Source organism: Chelonoidis abingdonii, chromosome 18 (genome assembly GCF_003597395.2).
Source record: "Chelonoidis abingdonii isolate Lonesome George chromosome 18, CheloAbing_2.0, whole genome shotgun sequence".
In the NCBI taxonomy this organism is placed as follows: Eukaryota; Metazoa; Chordata; order Testudines; family Testudinidae; genus Chelonoidis; species Chelonoidis abingdonii.
Genome location: NC_133786.1, coordinates 7,080,711 through 7,094,922, shown reverse-complemented (window position 1 = coordinate 7,094,922; position 14,212 = coordinate 7,080,711). Strand labels below are relative to the sequence as shown.

Genomic DNA, 14,212 nt, shown 5'->3' with positions numbered 1-14,212 from the left:
CCGCTGACTCAGTCTATCTGTACTCAGTCCTTTTGATTCAAAGTCTACCACTCTTCCATAAGCACTCACTTATTACACTGAGTACCAATATGAAAATTTAGGTAGACCCTGTGGGAGAGTTCTAATCCTCAAGCGATGCAAGGTGTTGAAACAAAGGGACACAAGTTGGCATTGTCTAAAGAACAAACCATTAGCTGGCTGAGCTATAATCCTAGTTCTGGTGTGTTGTAGCTTCCTTAAGGAACAGCAGAAGGCTGCTGCTACACAGCACATTACCAAAATGGCAGGAGTTTTCTATAGGGCAAGGAGCAAGCTATTGCCTTTCTAAAACTGTGGCCAAACAGACAATGGAGGGATAGCTCAGTGGCTTGAGCATTGGCCTGCTAAACCCAGGGTTGTGAGTTCAATCCTTGAGGGGGCCACTTAGGGATCTGGGGCAAAAATCTGTACTTGGTCCTGTTAGTGAAGGCAGGGGGCTGGACTTGATGACCTTTCAAGGTCCCTTGCACTTCTAGGAGATAGGTATATCTCTGAGATGATTCAAACATTCTTAGAGGCTAGGAAGTTTTCGGGTTGGTTCAGCTTAGTTTCCCATTGCAAACTTCCATGCTGCAGCTTCTGCGAACTAGGATCTGTGTCACTGTCCCTATAAAAGACTACCAGCTAGCACCACTAAATTCTGAGAGGAGCAAAAATTTGTTCTTGGAAGCAATGAGGAGTTCTAGCAACTGCATGCAGTACAGGAAGCAATTTCTTCCTCCTCTTACTCCTCTCCCTGGCTGCTTGTTCACCCTTACAGATGAACTGCTTCAGGAGCAGCATGCTGACATGGACCAGTTCACATCCTCCATCTCAGAGTCCCAGGTAGATGTCCAAGTCAGCTCTGAGGAAAGCGAAGAGATACCCCTCCAGGAGGGCAAACCCTTCCGTCCATTCCAGGTGAAGACCTTCCCAGCTGTGCCTGGAAATGAAGGTATGAAGAGCCAAAAGTGTGCATTTGTTTTAGGGAACCTGAACACATTCAGCTTAAACTGACATCAAAGCCCATGCAATATAGTGTGCTCTGTGCCCCTGTGAACTTTCAGGGCTGAAGCAATTGCCCCAGAAATGCAGAATTACTCATGAGAGCACTACTGTCAAAGCTGCCTGTATGATGTAAAATCTAAGTAGGGTCCTAAGCTGTCCATCTCATCAGAAGATGGTCTGCTGGTTTGGGACAGAGCCAGTGCAGCTAGTAATCTGCAATCCCTAATAGCCATTTTAGCTTGTCCTTCATTTCAATCCTGTTGGCCATTTCTGGAGTTCTATTAATTTCCCTTTGCAGGTTGTGCTAATTTTTGCTTTTTTGGCTTGTTTCTGGAGTTTTCTCTAACCAAAATGCTCCAGTGTAACATTGAACTGTGTTGCCAAACTGCTGCAGGGCTATGGGGGGTTCTTTTTAATCAAAGGGTCTAGACAGCTGGCATTTGTGTGGCCTTTTTAATATTTTTTTTAAAATGCTTGAACAGACTAAGCTATAACAAAGCTGTAAAATAAAAGCTTTATCCAGGGTCGGTCAGAAATCATGCACAAGCCTTCTTTCCTTTCTCTCTTAATCTCCTTTTTCTGCTATTTTTGTTTTTGTTTTCCCTCCTGCTAGATCCTCAGCCGGATTTGTACCATCCAATGAAAAAAGGTTGGTTCTAAGCTGCTCCCTCAGTGTCTCCCATCACTCCCCTACCTTTACAGTGTTTGGTAGCTTCATTTTCAGTTTCACAATCTCACCTTTTCTCTCTGTGTAGATGACCAGGGCTGACTTAGCCATGCCCTGTTTTCTAAAGAAACAGGTTATTTTGACTGCATCAGTGACCTTTTGCCAGCCTATCACAGGGATTCTAGGAATGCATAATTACTTTGCCCCCAAAAGCAGTTTAGGTTTAGCAGTCCCCTTGGGAATTGTGTAGCAGTTTACACCATCTTACTTTGAGAAATGTTTCGCACTGGTTCAAAGAAATTTGACAGCATGAAAGGTAAATCCAAATACAGATTCTGTTTCCTGTACTGTAGTGTCTGTTCCTCCTATCTGGTGACAGCAATAAGACTGGAGCGAGCAACTCTGGAGAGAGGGTGAGGAATCATTCTGGCACTCAAACAGTACCCAACAGGGCATGGATCTAGTGGGACCTAGTACCATGCAGGCAAATGATTCATTCATCCACTCTGCTTTATAGTATCTTTTGCATCTTCCCTTTTTAACATCTAGAATTTCTTTGTACTGTGCTAGTTCTCACTGTACATCTATTTCTGCTTATAGGTGCACCTATAGTACGAGCTCCTAATTCATGTAGTAAAGGACTCTGGTTGAAGGGGAATAAACTAGGCTGGAAGAGAGGTGGAGAACTGACACTAAACAAATTACTTTAATTTGTTAAATACTATAAAATCAGACCTGGCTTGTCAGCTAGTCTGTGTGCACTTTCTCTAGGAGAAGGCAAGTCTTCTGGTAAAGTTTATGTATGAAGACGGTTGCTATTTAGTTGTGCTCACGTAGCATGCTGGAAGTGATTCCATTTACTTCAACCTGCTTCTGATTCTAAATTTGCTGCAAAATTTCCAAAGGGATTAACTTTTTTTATAACTGTTTGTTTAATAAACACACACGTTACTGTTGTAGTCCAAAGGCTGGATGGCCTGCAACTCATTTCCTTTTCGAATATTTAAGTGCAACTGAAATGAACTCCATTCATGGTCTGGAACAATTGGCAGCTGACTAAATGTGGACACTGTACTTTCACATTGATTTCAAGAAGCGAAGAAAGAGGCCAGTCGTTTCCCATTTAAGTAAATAGCAAAGCTCCTACTGACTTCAGTGGCAGAGGATCAGGCCCTACATTCTCCCTCTTTCAGGATATTCCGTTATAAGCTGCCGTTTTCCAGGGATGTATCTAATACAATCAGCTGCATCTCTGAGCTCCAAGAACCTGGGGCTGTTAAACAGTGCACAGCACTATACCAAATGGCAATACTTGTCACAGCAGCTGAATTCCCAGCTTAGGGACTGCTATGTTGGCTCCTTAGAATTGGGCAGAGCAGCCCCAGGCCAGGATTGACAAGATGTTTCTCTAGAAACACTTGTGATTAGTCTCTCCAGAAACTCTAAACCATTGACTTTCACAGCAGTGTGACCCACGTATACAGCCCTGGGAAGTGACAGGTGATGGTGGCTGTGCCTAGGATCTGAATATCTCCAAAGAAGCGTATGGGGAAAGGGATGCAGTAAAACCCCAGCCACTCCTTGCTGGAGGACCTGGACTGAGGCATTAGTTTCATTGGCATTTTCAGGCAATAAAAGCTGTCATGGTGAAGACTTGCCCTGGAGCCAACTCTCCTTTCCTCCCCCTCATCAGAGAACTTGCAACAACTGCAGCAGCAAATATAATGCATTAGCTAGGCTGCAAGCTCAGCAACTGCAGAGAGGTGCGTTCAGTAAATTAGAAGCATTAAGTGCTGTATGTAATATTTCCCACACATGCCCCTCTCTGAAGCTGGAGGCTCAGCTGAGTTTGGATTTCAGCCCCATTGTCCGCTTTGATTTGTCATAGGTGTTGTGAAGGACACTTGTTTGGCATGCCCTAATATTTGATGCTTGCCATCTCCCAGGTTGTTAGCTGTAGACCTAAGTTGTGTTGCATCAGCCTTTTCTGTTGTTGATCTGATCTATTTATAAAAGCTCCGGATCAAACTGTTTATGCAGAGCAGCCTGTTAATTGATGATCTTCTCCTTTGCAACCCACAGTAAATTTCAGCCCAGTCATCGATGAGTGATATTCTGATTACAAGGACTAGCTTCTCACTTTCTCCTCCCTTTCTCTGGGATTGATTGCTTCTGGGACTGTGCCAGTGATGGGACATCAGCTCATTACAGAGCTGTGCTGGATGACCTTGCGACTTCTGTTCCTGAGGCACTTGCTGATGTGCTTGATCTTGACAGAGATGGTGCTGACCATGCTGTTGTGAAAAGTGCTCCCTGTGCACTGTTTGTGGAGAGGAGGGTGTGTTCTGCCTTCCTGGAGTCATGGTGATCAGCAGCGTTCTCTGCTGCTCCCTTTAGTTGTTGCCATACTTTTTTTTTTAAAATAGCAGAATAGTTGTGGTTTTACACTCTCAACACTTTTTTGTGCATCCTCCCCACTCCAGTCACACCCACCATGTGTCTTCATCAACCAGGAAACCCCCAAATGGTTTCACTGTAGCTTAGCACAAGCTCCCCATCCTGAAGCATAGCATGAAGAAGGGCTAATAATTGGCAGCCTGCGCTCTGAATCTCACTAGCAGTGACAGCACTGCAGAGACTAGGCAAGCCTTTCCTAGTTGCCACTAAGCTCTGAGTGGCATCTGCCTACATCTAATGTAATACTTAAAATTTTTGGTGTAGGTTCTGGCATGGCTGATCTGGATGGACTGATGGGGGCTGAAGAGAAAGTGATTAACAGCAAGAACAAAGTGGACGAGAATGTGGTAAGCCCTCTGCCTGTATTTTTTCTAAAGTACAACTGGACTTGGAGACTGACTAACATGAGTGGCTTATTTCCATGTGGTTTTTCCTGCTCATGGAATGTCAGTGTATTCATTATCCATATGGTGCAGGGGAGTTGCGGTTTTCTGACTAACATCGTTCCCTAATACTGTTTAGTGTTGCAAGTGTGGGAGGACAAGGGAAGGGGGAGATCCAGATCCCCACTTGTAGAATGACTTGGTGTCTGGTTTAGAAATGGCTTCCCTAGATAGAAACCAGAGCTGTTTGATAGACAGTGAAACCTGGTGAAGACCCACCTTTGTTAGGCAGCTGCCTCTTTTAAGACCACATCAAATGTACTGAGTGCTGTTCTGTCCACTTCTACAATAAGACCACGTCTACAAAGCAGCTGATGGTTTTGGTGACTTTTTTCAGTGGTTTAACAGGCTTTGCTGTACATGAAAACTGAGACAGTTAGTGACACAGTGGAAACACTGTTTACTGTTAGGATTGGTTCTGTCTTCAGTGGAATGAATGAGCTGAATTCTAATTGCAGCCACCTGGGTAAAATCAACACTCGAGTTTGACTTCTAAATTCATTTTAAAGCCAGGAGGATAGATTTAGGTAACAGAGCTGATGTGCCCATAGCAAGTGTCTGCAGTTGAACAAAGGTCCTTGAGATAACTATTCCTGCATGTTGTGGCGCTGGCATGTGACTGTAAACGGCTGATGGCTATCCCCTTCTCATGAGAGGGTGAGAAGATGGTGGGGATCTAGCAGAGTTGAGTGGCTGTTGACCCAGCAGAAACACTGTGCTGTATTGTGCTGTAAAGGTCTCTTCTCCAACCATGCGATCCTGTGCCTGTTGTTCCTGGCTCCTTGTATAAAATGCCTTCGTGACTGTTTTCAGGTAATTGATGAAACCCTTGATGTGAAGGAAATGATTTTCAATGCAGAGCGAGTCGGTGGACTGGTGGATGAGCCGGTATGTATGTGGCCACCCAAAAAAGGGAATAGCCGTTAGCGAATCCTAAAATCAGTTTCAACATCTGGTATTTGTGTGTCCACTTACTCTGAGATGTCGCTAAAGTTTTGGGAATGGCGGAACCCTGCTGACACCTTGCAGGGAGTGGCATTGCTCTGATTTCTTCCCTGGAGCTACAGTTCTAAGTAGCTACCATTGAAGAGGATGACATTGACCTGTTTAAAAATTCCTTGTGGGACCCATAAGCAGCATGGGTCAGCATCTTGTGGGAAACCCTTTTGATCAGGCAGGGAGATGTTAAATATTCAGGTGGCCAAGCATAATCACTCATGTCTCCATATCACAGATGGTTTAAGACCTTGTTGGTGGCTACCTCCTAAGGGGGTTGCATTTAAGTATCTCCTTTCCCACCCCAACCCCCTCTTCTGTCTCTGCAGGATAATGAGAGTTCCCTTCGTGAGGATTTCAGTTTGAGCAGCAGTGCCCTCATTGGTCTCTTGGTGATCGCAGTTGCCATAGCCACTGTTATAGTCATCAGCTTGGTGATGCTAAGGAAGAGGCAGTATGGGACCATCAGCCATGGGATTGTGGAGGTGAGATATAGCTTCTGTTATACTAACTGAGCAGGGTAACTGTTAGCATTGTTAGCTTGTGATGCTGACACCCTTTTGTGCAATATCCTCAGATTTAAGCATCTCAGCACCTATAGGGTTGTGGCTTATTTCTTAGCATGCATGTATTTTTTCATTAGTGTGTCATGCTGGGATCTGCCACTTAACAGTTGTATTCACTAATCACAAAGAATTCAATTAGGTGTTCTTGTCTGTCTGAAGATGAGATTTGGCATTAAATGAGCTTTCAAGTCTAAATCTATAGTAATTCACCTTCCATGTTATATAGCAGTTATTACAGTGCATGGAGCTGGGAGGCAGCAGCAACTTGATTTTATCCTAGCTGTAATGGTGACTTAGCGTGGCTGCAGATGGGCTGCTTTACCTCTTTCCTCAGCATGCAAAATTCTGATCTGTTCCACATGGGCGTGAGGGTCATATTTGTGATGTGCTGTTTAAGTGACCTAAAGAAACATCCTTCTTCTCTATTCCCTGCTCAGTCTGGGGCAGAAGACAAGCAAGAGAAGGCCTTGGTAGCTAGACAGCTTTTTCTAAAACAATGAAAACTGAATTTTTCAGCAACTGCACCACTTATCAGGGAATAATAAACAAGCTGCTTCCAGTGGCTGATGATTTGTTGCATCTTGCCACCTGTAGTTCTAGCACCTTCCCAAGAACCATAGTTGTGAAGAAGTTAGACCTGGAAATTGCTGTGGGGACTCCATTGACTTTGGTAACTGTCTGGTCTCTTTTTAAGGTTGACCCGATGCTTACCCCAGAGGAGCGGCATCTGAACAAGATGCAGAACCATGGCTATGAGAACCCAACTTACAAATACCTGGAGCAGATGCAGATTTAAAGAATATGAAAATGCAGCAGCCCTGACCAGCAAAGGGCGAGGCAGGGAGGGCCAAAATGGTCCAGCGTTTTGGATCGACTACTGACCAACAGTTGCTTCAACAGGACTTCCATCTTACATTCAGAACTCCTGGATCATTAAGACTATAATTACTACTGTAGAGTTGCAATTTCCATTCTTTTAAATGGGTGAAGAAATGATAATATAACAATATATGATATATAAATCTTCTTAAATGGGAAAAATGGATCTGTTGCAGATATTTGACTGAGATGTAGTTTTTCTTTTTAAAAAAATAATCTGAATCCCAGTTCTGTTGTATTGTCATCTGATACAAGCGCTATATATATAAATGGGAAATGTTGATTTTTATTTCCGATAGACCACTTGTATATTGAAGGTCATTTGTACCAGCCACATTGTATAAAGGAGACACTTGTGGCTCTTTGATCATTTTGGCTTTTATATATAAAGCAGTATTCCTTTTTTTTAAGTCAATTTTGCCAGAAGTTGCAAAGAGATTAAATAGGGTTAGGAGCTGTGAGAACATAACTAAGGATGCAATTCAAAAAGATTTTAACAAACAGCTTTATAAAAATCCCCTGCTGCCTGCCAGTGATCTGTGCACTTCTGTGGCATAGTGGTGTGGTTTCTAGGAATCTAGGCTCCCTGGAGGCAAGGAGTTAAAAGGCTTCTAGCATCTTCGTTTATAGCCATTCTAGTGGAATGTTAGAACATGGTTGTACTGGAGTCTGCACATTTCCCTTATCTTAATTCAGTCTTGCTGTACAGTTGGAAGTCTGATATTGGATTTAAATCCCTCCTTCTGATCCTCTAACCAGCCTCCTTCAGTGCAAATCTGGCATTAGCAGTGCCCTGTTGCTACTATTTGAACTTTCTCCAGTCTATCCTCCCCCCCACCCCACCACATGGTAGGTAGCTCTAAAATAGAGGTTTTGGAGCTCTGCATCTCTTTCAGATGAGGCTGGGCTGTTCTGGAGTTGTGTGCATGCTCAGAGAATGCCCAAGTTTTGCAATAATCAAGCATTTGGGGAGCTGAATAACATGGGAGTTTACTTCAAGTTGGGGGTGGGGGGAGAGAGGAAATGGACACTGCCTATTCTACACAAAACTGGATGCATAGACCCTGAGGAGAGCAGCGGGATGTTGTTCCATTCACCATCATGTCTTTGTAATGCTTGTATAGGTGATGTTAATACTCATGGCTTTTTTTAAATCTGGAGGTTCTGGTAACCTGTGGTGTTTTTTTTTCTATTTTCTTGTGACTTTGTTTTCTTCCCACCTTCCATGTTTCTTCCCACTATGCACAGATTTAACTTAACCTGCAAACTCCTTAATGTGGTCTGTGGGGAATGTACAAAGTTTAAACACATCAATAAATACTTTAACTTCCAGATTGATTCCTTTCTTTATTCATGGGCATTCAGGATCTTTTGTCTTTTCCCTCCTTGCCCTTGTCAAAACCCAGGGGAGTTTTTTTTCCTTTTTTGCACACCTACAACTCCAGTTCATAGTTAGTCCTTGCAGGAAGGGACTGCTGCTCACTACTATTGAGGGGAAAGTATTCTCCCCCCACCACAAAGAGCATCCACAGCACACTTGGCCCCTGCTAACCTTTGTGGAGGGAAGGAGACAAAAGTGATGTAAAACAGTGAGGACTACTCTATAGCTGTCTGTCTTCAGACTGCAGCTGTCTAACAAACCAAGTGCTCCACTGTCTGAGCCATGGCTACTGTTCATGTTCAGATTCTTTCCAAAATACATTCCAAGTTAGCTAGTTCTGAAATGCCAAATTCATTCCCTGGGTACAGGCTGATGCTGGCATGCTCTCTCAAGTGCCAGAACTACACTGTTTTTCGAATGCTTGCTCATGTCCATTCCATGTTCGGTGTTTGTGCTTGCCACATGCATGGATGCTGAAAGTTTTTCCCTTAGTAGCATCCATAGGGGACTAGTTGGCGCCTGCATGGCACAGTATGAGGGGTGCCACTGGTGCCTCCCCCCCTCAGTTCCTTCTTGCTGCCAGTGGTGGTGCTGAAACTTCTGCTGCTTTGGCTAGCTTTCAGCACCATTTCTTTGTAAAATAGTTTAGTATTTACCCTTAGTGTTGGTCGGTCCTGGACAGGACTCATGTCCTATCCCTAGGCTGCCGTTAACTGTTTAAGGTGGCTAGGAGGACAAAAGCTACAAGTGTCACATCTGTAAGTTGTTCAAACCCAGAATGAAAAAGGAGAGACCTCCCTCTCTACGGACTCCTGATTGAGTCAGTGTTGACTCCAGCACTGGAGCAGAGGTCTGACTCGCCCTGAGCAGTGCAGCATCATACAGCACGCGCTGCTGGTGCAGTCCCCAAGCTGGCACTGATTCCCCTCCCCTCTCCCTGGCCAAGAAGCCCAAGAGGTTGTCTCCAATTCATTGGCACCAGTCCTGTGTCCAATCAGTAGAACAGGGTGACCAGTCACCTGCCCACTGGCACACATGTCCCCTTGATCAGGGAGATTTTACTGATGACCAGCCTGCTCCAACTCCTGGTCCTGCTCTAGATCCCAGTACAGGTCAAGCAGCATGTGAGGGGTAGATTACTTATCTACAACTGCAGATTGGCCAAATGCTGAAGATCCCTAGGGTCCTGCAGGAGAAACTCATCCCAATTGGACAGGTCAGTGTTGAGGCACAGCAGCTGACACAGTGGGGAGGAGGGCTGCCAGGCCAGCTGGTCATGATCACTTGGCAGCATCCATTCTGCTTACAACTCCAGTGCTGATCAGGAGTCCCCCGTAGCAGGACAGGCCCCAGCACCAGTGGTACTGTTGACTTCACCTGCACTGTAACTGAGCCTGTGGCCTCTGGGCCAATGGCCAGCAGCATGGTACTCCTGGAATCTGTGGGGATTCAGCCTCCTTCCACAGTCAGTTTCTGGTAAGAAGCACCTGAGGGTGGGGGGAGCCAGCCGCACCACTCCAGCGGGTGTCAGAGCTTGTGCCCCTAAGGACACTGCTAAGGGAAAAACTTCTGACACTGGTGCATGGGGCAAGCGTACACCTAATCTGAAATGGACATGAGCACCACATCTTGAAGGACACTAGTTACAGAAAAGGTGATTCTTCTAAAGCAAGCTGGCCATGCCATGCTGACTCCTCAGCCCTCCACCCACCCCTCTAGCTGGCAGTGATAGTAGATACAACTGTGGATTTTTATAGTACAATGATCTAGCTCTAACTTCCACTGTGGGAAAGCTTTGTTCTGATGTTTGGTTTAAATCCATGCTAGCAGGCTATATTGTATACAAAAGTTGTGAAGGCTGCTGTGTAGAATGGAAGGGAGCTGTAGCATCCCCTCAATTCATTCTGGCATATAAAGACTCACAAGCTATTAAACCTCCTGTCATGATGTCCAACCTTTGACTTGGCACCTTTTAAATGTCTTTAGAATGCTAAGAACAAAAAGTAAAATGCCTTAAATCAATATAGCAGCCCTTCTCCATTTTAACAATGTGACAGGCATGTTCTGCATGTGTCTCCCTTCCACTACATTTAAATGAATGGCCTCCAGGGCTCTGTTTCCTGGAGTTTTGTATGTTGCTGCCCTCACCCTTCCCTTTCTGAATTGTGACCCCATGCATAAACTCTGCCTCTCCTGCATTGTGCTAAAATGGCTTGTGGAGTCATTGCCATTCCCACATCTGGTTCCAAAACAGGATTTTAGGAGTTAATCTTTCTTGGTGTCAGAGCTGAGCACACTAGCTTCAACAGCATTTAGTGGGAGTCAGGGTAAGAGGAGAAGAGATGATGTAAAGGTTAAAATATGGGGTAATGAATGAGTGTTCATCCAACAGCCTTAAAGAAGGGCTAGTCACTTAGAAGTGCCATGTTGTGGATGAATTATTCAGAGTCTGTAGAAAAGAGCAGCTGCTGTCCAAAAAAACACCTTCTGTTGGCTTGTCACAACTCATTTAAATGGTGAGTTTCACTTAAAATGATAGTGTAGCTCCTCACCTAAGCCTTGTTTGACAGCTGGACCAACATTATAATGGTCTGAAACACCTCCAAATGATGGGTGCTGACATCTGGATCAAAAGTTAAGGCTTAGGTTTCACCTCCACCTTCAACAGGTCATAAAACATTATGCATCAGACTTGAATCCAGGTCTGTTATAGGTGTCACATACTCAAAATGAATTGCTTATGATTGGTTTCAGTGCAGGGTCAAAGCTAATTCTTAATTTTTTTCTTTAAGATCATTGGTAACCCATCTACAACTGACCCAAGCATAAATTATCCTGAGTATAATCTCCATTAAGGAAATTTAGGCCATGGTCTAATCTCCTCAGGGCAGTTGTGAAAGCTCCATCTGAGAACTAGACAGCACAAAACACAACAACTATCCATTCCCCACTGTAGGAGCAAGGACTACAGATGGAAGAACTTTTTGTCCTGTCTAACACCAGTCTTGGTGTTGGCTAGGAGTAAGCATAGAACACCCATGAGACTCAGCAAGGTAGGAGATTAACAGAGCAAGCTCATGGTGAATGGTAACATAGCAAAATCAGAACATATCCAAGAGGCACCTATCACAGCACAATCAGGAATTTGGTTTTTAAAGGGCTACACGGATTACAGCAATTGGAGTTCCCCTTTGGAGTGCCAAAGTATTTTAAGGTGGCAATTTATACCATACTCAACACGGTATCTGAGCACATGAAATACCATTCTCTGCACTGTATGAATGAAATGCGGGGAGGGGGGAACATTCTTACTACTTTTTCCAATCCTGTGACTTATGTCCCTTTTCTTGACCCAAATTAGGATGAAAATTCAAACTTTTGCCAACTGAAAATTCCCAAAATTCAACTTGGGTCAAAAAGTTTTGTTTCAACTTTGCCCATTTTAATTTTTTTTTGCTATAATTAAATTTCAAGCCATTTTGAACCAGAATTTTTTCACAATTGAATTTTTCAACTCAAGCCTTAAGTCAAACAATTCATCTCAATTGACCCTTTCCTACAAAATTATTTTGTTTTGGTTTTTTTGGAGGGTGAAAAAACATTTGGAAATTTTCTGACAGCTCTAGTTTTTATTATTTGATTGAGCAGCTCACTTTCAGTGACTATAATAAATTTGTGCTGCCTTGTACTTCCCCCTTCTCCCATAAGATGGTTGGGTTAATGGGCTGGAATCTAGCCCTTCTCATGCACCTTCAACAGAATCATTAAAGTTCCTGTCAGATAACCAGAGTTACACAGGGGCTAATGCAGGCAGAACTGGAGCTGCTTAAAGAAGGGAAGACCTCAGCATGCTTTAATTTCTAACACAAGTATTAAATACCTGTCCAGATTGATTTCCCCTCACTGTTTTGCATGTTACTTGGGGCAGGGGAGACAAGAAACTAGCTACAGGTGTAGTTACTGCCCTGCCCAGACCACTGTGCTTTATTCTGCTCTGAACTCCACTTGTTTCTGCTAGATTGTAAATTCTTTGGGAAAGGCACTGTCTTGCTGCTTGTGTGAACAGTGCCTAAAATGACTGCGGGCCCTTGGCTACTGAGTTATTTATAATCGTTTCAGATCTCAGCCTGAACATGAACAGCTGCCAGCTAGATTTAACTTACCTGTAAAGTGAGCACGCTTTGGTGTGGAAATTCAGAGATGACAGAGCCCTAGCCTACTTTTTATGGAGTCACATTGGAGAGTGGAACTGCAGCAAATCCCTCTGCAGAACTCCATTTAGTCTTTCAGAAGACGAACCATCTGAGCTTCTTGTTCATACACTAATCTGATCTGTGGAGGAGGGAAGGATAGGAATGAGTGTCCACTCAATGCAGCTGTAAAATGAATATTGATAAGGCACAATTAGCACACCTTGTGTACTAGGTGAACAAGGGACATTCCCTCCCACAAATTCTTACAGGTCTTGGAATCCTACCACATTTGTACAGGAAAACAATGTTCTGCACTGATGCCTGAGATGTAAAGGTATTTCACTGTAGAATATCTCCCAAACTAAATCAACCTTTCCAGTAGAGTTGGGCTGACATGATGCTCCCCTGCCACTTGATTGGTTTAACTAGTGGTTTTGCAACTGGGATGTATTTACATATTGTCAGTAGCATTAGCAGTTCAGGGCTGTTCTCTGCTTTTATTTAAAGGTTTTCTGCACTCTTAGAACATCAGCCAATAGGAAGCATTTGATCCACTTGTCTCTCTTTAATTGTTTGCATTAAGCATTGAAAGCACCTGCTTTACCTTTTATTCCTCTCTGGACACAGGTGTGTAACAGTGCCTGAAACCAACAACCATTCAGTCCATGCAGCAAAGCAAGGATAGACCCCTCTGGGCTACATTCACAAACAAAATTCAGTACAGTGATGTAGAGCAGTGCCTAGCCTACCATTTTAGGCACCTAGAAAATCACTGGGATGCAGGAAGCCTGAGTTTAGTGCTTAGGGTCCCTGCACATTGAATGGGAAGAGAACCTTAGATGGGGATTCACAAAAGCCAGCATGCCAGGTTGCACCTTGCATAAGCTAGCAGGGGTAGGCAACCTGTGGCAAGCGTGCCGAAGGTGGCACCGCAAGCTGATTTTCAGTGATGCTCACACTGCCTGGGTCCTAGCCACTGGTCTGGGGGCTCTGCATTTTAATTTAATTTTAAATGAAGCTTCTTAAACATTTTAAAAACCTCATTTACTTTGCATACAATAGTTTAGTTATATATTATAGACTTATTGAAAGAGACCTTCTAAAAACCTTAAAATGTATTACTGGCACATGAAACCTTAAATTACTGTGAATAAATGAAGACTCGGCACACCACTTCTGAAAGATTGCTGGATCCCTGAGCTAGCCAATGGCAGGTGCCAGCTAAGGGTGTGCACTAAACCCTACCCCTCTCTGAGATTAGGCTGCAGCAAGGCAGGCCCTTTGCTATTCTGGGCTGCAAACCCTCTCCTGGCATTAGGCACCTATGCCGTTTTAGCAAGAAGCTTGAGGGGAAGGGAGACCGTCCTTGTAACTTTCAGCGCAGCAGTCAGGGTACTTACCTGGGATATGAGACACCCTGCTTCAAACCTCCCCTTTTCCTGCTGGAGAAAAGGGATTTGTCCTGGGCTCTGGTGAGTACCCTAAGCCCTCATGGGGGCAGGGTGTCCCTCAGGATCCTGTCAAAGCTGTTTCCCTGTTGAGCAATAATGAAGTAATTGAGACTAAGCACAAAACCCTGAGTGATGCTATAGCCTACCGCTTAG

At 44.1% G+C, this 14,212-nt stretch overlaps 1 protein-coding gene across 8 annotated transcripts in view; it reads left to right on the top strand.

Moving 5' to 3' along the window:
• Nucleotides 1–8,366, top strand: part of APLP2 (amyloid beta precursor like protein 2) — a 71,123-nt gene extending 62,757 nt beyond the window's left edge. For 2 of the 8 annotated variants that reach the window (XM_032802313.2, XM_032802318.1), the window contains 6 exons: nt 800–973; nt 1,640–1,675; nt 4,415–4,497; nt 5,407–5,481; nt 5,919–6,074; nt 6,850–8,366. In XM_032802313.2, the coding sequence (XP_032658204.1) occupies nt 800–973; nt 1,640–1,675; nt 4,415–4,497; nt 5,407–5,481; nt 5,919–6,074; nt 6,850–6,951 (626 nt within the window). In that variant the 3' untranslated portion in view covers nt 6,952–8,366. The remainder of the gene's footprint in view (nt 1–799; nt 974–1,639; nt 1,676–4,414; nt 4,498–5,406; nt 5,482–5,918; nt 6,075–6,849) is intronic. The other 6 variants (XM_032802319.2, XM_032802314.2, XM_032802316.2 and 3 more) reach the window with 3 other exon arrangements.
• The last annotated feature ends 5,846 nt before the right edge of the window (nt 8,367–14,212 follow it).